The sequence below is a fragment of the Apium graveolens genome, chromosome 6 (genome assembly GCF_009905375.1).
Source record: "Apium graveolens cultivar Ventura chromosome 6, ASM990537v1, whole genome shotgun sequence".
In the NCBI taxonomy this organism is placed as follows: Eukaryota; Viridiplantae; Streptophyta; class Magnoliopsida; order Apiales; family Apiaceae; genus Apium; species Apium graveolens.
The window spans coordinates 140,332,052-140,337,920 of record NC_133652.1 but is presented as its reverse complement, the minus strand read 5'-3'; the positions used below and the strand labels follow the sequence as shown (position 1 = coordinate 140,337,920).

Sequence of the window (5,869 nt, the reverse complement as noted above, 5' to 3'; positions counted from 1 at the left end):
GAGATTATTGATGCTATGCACTGATGGAATAAAGAATCTTTGTAATACTTTTTATTGATCCTTGTGATAAACCTGTTATTGATCCTTGTGATAAACCTGTTATTGATCCTTGTGATAAACCCTAATAGTAACCCCTTATTTTTTTATCATATGTAACCCGCAGCCGCAACCCTTCGGATGCGCACTGGGTAAACCCTACGGGCTCACGCCCAAGTACCTATACCCTGTTTTCGTACTTTGTTATCTTATGATCCCTTGACCTTAAGAGAGTCGTAATGAACCTTTCGTATGTCATTCCTTGTTAACCTAGATTCCTTTGATAATCATGTGTGACATGTTTATGTGTCGTTCTTTGGAACTATCTTGATAACAACCTTGTTATACCCTGTTTAATATTTGACCATCTCCTTAACTTACGATCCTTGTTCGTTTCTCATTTGTTAACTTTTCTTGAATTCTTGAATTGAACTTAAGAATGACTTTTGACTTAAATGAGTCCAAACGATTTCACATATCGGTAAAGTTAAAATAAATTTAGCCAAACTTCCTTGTATTCCAACATAAAGGCTTTCCAAATAAATTCCTAAAGGATTGGATTGAGACATAAGAGGCTAGTGGGACTAGTCCAGTCACCTAAGAGACTAGCGGGGCTAGTCCAATATAAGGCTGAAATAATGCCATGGGTACCTTAATGACCGGATGGAGGTCAGTACGGGCTGATCACCCGTATTATACTTGAAAGATGGATATTCCAATCAAGGATTCTTTGTTGTTAATTAATGAAAGTAAAAGTTTTATAAATGTTGCAACAACCGTTATGCTTTTTCTTTTAATTTGGAGTTGAATAGTTTGAATTGATTCTTCTTTAAAGTTCTGAGAATCTTGTTTGAGAACCCTGTCACTTTGCTTTTATATTGATGCTCATAACTTAGAGCGATTTATCTCTCAAAGTGTGAAACTCTCAGAGAACCCTATCGATTGAGCTTGAGAACCATTAAATATTAGAACTTAAAAGCTTTGAAACCTTTCTTTGGGACCCTTTCCTAGAAATTGAGAGAATGATGCCACCTAGCTTATTAAAATAGAATGCCTCAGATATTGTTTTTGTGTTGATATTTAGAACTATTTATATAGTTACTTGTTGAGATCCTTTGCTTATTTGTTTGTTTGATCTAACCATGGCAGTTAAGCAAGAAGATGGCCAGACTTAAACGCACCGCTCGCAAGAGCATTCCTGGCGGTCCCTATCATGATATGGGATTTCAGATGCCAGATCAGATAGATGTTGTGTAAGCAGGCGATAATAAGTAGGTGGGAAGTGTAATAGTCGAATTAGATACTTATGGTTATTTGTCGATTCCAAGTCGGAATCGAATAATTTGATTTTATTCATAAAAAGGGCCGTAATAATATTATTTTGGTTGGTATTTGTAATCTTGTCCCATACTTTATCCTGTTTAGATCCTGTTAGCTTCGGGGTGTATTATATTTCTGTTGTTATTATATAGTTTATTGGTGTTGTGGGTCCTCATTCCTAATCCCGAGTTTGAGGGCGTCAGATTTTGGTATCAGAGATACAGGATTTAGTCCCTGAGACAAGTTAGGATAAAATGGTATTTTGGTTAATTAAGTATTACGAGAGTGTTTGACTCATATAAAGTTGAGTTGGACTATTAGGGATAGTCAAAGTAAAGTGAATAGGTTAAGGTGGTAACTAGAGTTAAGGCATCGAGTCATTTGGAGGTTTTATTTAACCCTAATGTTATTTCTTGGTTGTTTTTTTATGTTTTATCTCAGGACCCTGATAGTGGTAGTGATGCTGATTCCGAAGATAGTTTGTTACTGAGATCACTTGCGGAGCCCCAGTACATTAGTTCAGACCCTGAGGAGGATCCGTTTGAGGATAATGTTGCCCATATGCATGTTTCTCCCCTGATACCGGTACCTAATTCCCTAGTGGTTAGGGCAGATTCCCCAGATCCTATGCATAAGTCCCCGGCTCCTAACAAAATGCCTGTTGTGCCTGTACCTGCTCATGTTAGTAATGATTTGGCCCGAGACCGTGACTTTATGTTTGCTCGCAAACCTGATTTGAGATCTCTAGTAGAAAAGTTGGCCCAAGAGTCTAGGCTACAAATGTTGGTGTCAGAGCCCGAATGGCGTGTTCGTGTTGAGATGGTGGAGCAGGTTGCACATAAACGTTTGGAGGAGGGACCTTCTTGTAGTGATGCTAAGGCTGAGGCCCGCAGATTCATAAGATATTGCGCTAGATGCTTTCTGTGTTGAGGAATATTCTTGATCTCCATGTTTAGTTGGGTTGTGAGCTCAGACGGGACATCTGGTTGAGCCGTAGTAGTAGTAGTAGTAGTTGTTTCTTTTCAGCGCCGGTAGGCTTTGGGATACTTGGTCAGATGTCGGGATCCCTTGATATTGTATTGTGATTTAGACTTAGTGTTGGTTGTATCAACAGTAGCTAGGCAGAAGTCAGGGGTAGATAGGGGGATATTTTCCAGTTTTTCCTATGTTTAACCCTGCTATGTTGTTGTATTTTGTTTCCAGAAACATTGTTGTACTCAAACTATTTATCTATGTACATTGTTTCCATATTGTGGATCCCTGAGTTTCATAAACTATTTTACATACCATGTTTCTGCAAGCAATCATATTTAACACCTTTGTGAAAACAAATCTTATAACATGTGAAAACCCTAACCGGTGAGAGAATTATATAGTAATAGGATTGCATACGCAAATGGGTAAAACATAAAACCCGTAAAACTATTCTAGAAGAATTATTATTGTTATATATGCCATGCTATAGTATTGATAAATAATTTCTCATCAGGTTTATCAAATGGCCACTTTACCAAATCGCCAAGAAGAAGAAACTCAAAATCAAAACCAAGACACCCCTGTGATGAACTAACTTCTTCAACTCCCACATAACCCCTAGCCTCGAGAATCAGAAACTTCAAATACTTTCAATCCGTCCATCCCCCAGAATTTATAGGTTTTCTTGATCTGATTAAAGCTCAGTCCTGGTTAAGAGAAATGGAGAAAGCTTTTGATTTAGTAGAAGTTAAGGACGAGAAAAAGACAAAGTATGCAAGTTATTATCTTAAGGATGAGGCTAGTTATTGGTGGGAATCTACTAAAGCGTTGCAAGAAGGAGAAGCTATTTCTTGGAAAAAATTTACAGAGTTGTTCTTAGAAAAGTATTTACCAAGTTACATGCAAGATCAGTTAGAGATGAGGATTTTGGATTTAAAGTAAGAGAATATGACTATAGCGGAGTACGGAGTGAAGTTTTCAGAGTTAGCAAGGTTTGTGCCAGAGTACGTGAATACAGAATCTAAGAAAACTAAAAGATTTCAACAAGTACTTAAGCCATGGATTCATAGTCAAGTGGTTCTTTTCGAGATAAGGACATATGTTGATGTGGTATAGAAGGCAATGATTGTGAAAAGAGAAAGAGAAGCAATGAAGAGGGAAAGTGAAGGGAAGAAGAGGAAGTTTGAGGATTCAGATGAAGACCAAGGAAGCTCTAAGTTTAGAGGAAGATTTGGGAAGAATGTTAGTAATGTTGGTCAGAAATTCCAGAAGTTTAATCCTGGAAATGGGAGTCAAAAGAATCATTTTCAGAAAGCTGGACAATCGATAAACGACAATAGACCCCAGATTCAGAAATGTAAGACTTGTGGAAAGAGACACCCTGGAAGATTTAATAAGCTCAATGTGAAATATTTCAAGTGCAACCAGAAAGGTCATTACTCATTAGAATGCATGAGTGGTACGGGAAAGCCAGATATGACTTGTTTTAAGTGTGGGAAAGTTGGCCATATTGCAAGGAATGGCAAGGAGCCTGTTCAGAAGGCAAATGTTCTTAGGATTGCTGGACCACCGCTTCCACCAGCACAAACAGTTCAGCCAAGGGCACGGACATTTAACATGATGATGAAAGATGCAGTGCAGGATGCGGATGTGGTAGCAGGTACGCTTGCTATAAATTCAGTAGAAGCTAAAGTGTTAATGGATTCTGGAGCTACTAGATCATTTATTTCTGAAATTGTTGTGGATAGATTAAAGTGTGTTGCATACCCTTTAGAATCTAATCTGACTATAGAAGTAGCAAATCAGGAACGAGTTGCTACCAATAGAATTTGTCCTAGTTGCGATATTGTTATAGAAGGTAAGCACTTTTCTGTTGACCTAATACCGTTAAAGTTAGGAGAATTCGATGTTATTCTCGAAATGGACTGGTTACCGAACCACGATACACAGATTGAATGTAGAAGTAGGAAAGTGAAATTGAGGACCAAGGATGGAACTGAGGTGATATTTAAAGGAAAGAAGCAAGATAGGAAGTTCCTAACAGCAATTCAGACAAGAAGATTATTACGACAAGGATGCGAAGCTTATTTGGCTCACGTAAAGGATGTGGAGAAGGAATCTCTAAAGATTGAGGACATTCATGTAGTTAAAGAGTTTCCCGATATATTTCCCGATGAATTACCTGGACTACCTTCGGATCGAGAGATTGAATTCACGATTGATTTGGCTCCTGGAAAAGAATCGGTTTCAAAAGCTCCTTATCGAATGGCGCTTATTGAAATGAAGGAACTGGCGACGCAGTTGTAAGAATTATTAGATAAAGGAGTTATTCGATCGAGTGTATCCCCGTGGGGTGGACCAGTGCTATTCGTAAAGAAGAAAGATGGAAGCATGAGATTATGTATCGATTATCACGAACTCAATAAGTTGACTATCAAGAATAAGTACCCTTTCCCATGAATCGATGATTTATTTGATCAGCTGAATGGACCTACTTGTTTCCCGAAGATCGATTAAGGTCGGGATATCATCAATTAAAGATTAAGGCGGAAGATATTCCCAAGACAACATTTCAAACGAGATATGGACATTACAAATTCTTGGTAATGGCGTTTGGATTGACAAATATGCCGGCTGCTTTTATGGATCTTATGAATCGATTATTTAAGAAATACTTGGACAAGTTCGTAATAGTATTCATTGACGATATCTTGATTTACTCAAAGTCATAAGCGGAACACATGGAATATTTGAGGATTGCTTTGGAAATCTTGAAAAAAGAGAAATTGTATGCAAAGTTGTTAAAATACGAGTTCAGGTTAAAGGAAGTTCAGTTTCTTGGACACGTAGTCAATAATGAAGGTATCAAAGTAGATCCTGCGAAGATTGAGGCTACTATAAATTGGGAAAGACCAAAGATTCCAATAGAAGTGAGAAGCGTTTTGGGACTAGCGGGATATTATCAACGATTCGTTCAAGATATTTCTAAGAATGCAGTTCCACTGACTAAGTTGACAAGGAAAAATTAAAAATTTGTTTGGACTGATAAGTGTGAGGAAGGCTTCCAAGAACTAAAGAAAAGTTAGTTTATGCACCAGTATTGGTTCTACCTGATGAGAAAGGCGAGTTTGTGATATATAGTGATGCTTCGTATAAAGGATTAGGTTGCATGTTGATACAGCACAGAAAGGTGATATTGTATGCGTCACGTCAATTAAAGCCGCACGAGAAAAAATATCATACGCATGATTTGGAATTAGCAGCGATTGTATTTGCCCTTAAGATTTGGAGACATTATTTATATGGAGAGAAATGTGAAATCTATACGGACCACAAAAGTTTGAAATACATCTTTACGCAGAAAGAGTTGAATATGAGACAAAAGAGATGGTTGGAATTAATCAAGGATTACGACTACACGATAAGTTATCATCCCGGAAAAGTGAATGTTGCAGCGGATGCGCTAAGCCGCAAGGAAATATTGAATATGTTAACTTCGTCTACATATATGATCAAGGAATTCGAGAAGTTGGGGATA

General features: G+C 37.8%; 1 protein-coding gene across 1 annotated transcript; it reads left to right on the top strand.

Annotated features, from left to right (window-relative positions):
• Positions 1-3,453: 3,453 nt before the first annotated feature.
• On the top strand, positions 3,454-4,638 carry LOC141665490 (uncharacterized). The gene has a single exon (XM_074471475.1). The coding sequence runs from the start codon at positions 3,454-3,456 to the stop codon at positions 4,636-4,638; it is 1,185 nt and encodes a 394-aa protein (XP_074327576.1).
• Positions 4,639-5,869: the final 1,231 nt, after the last annotated feature.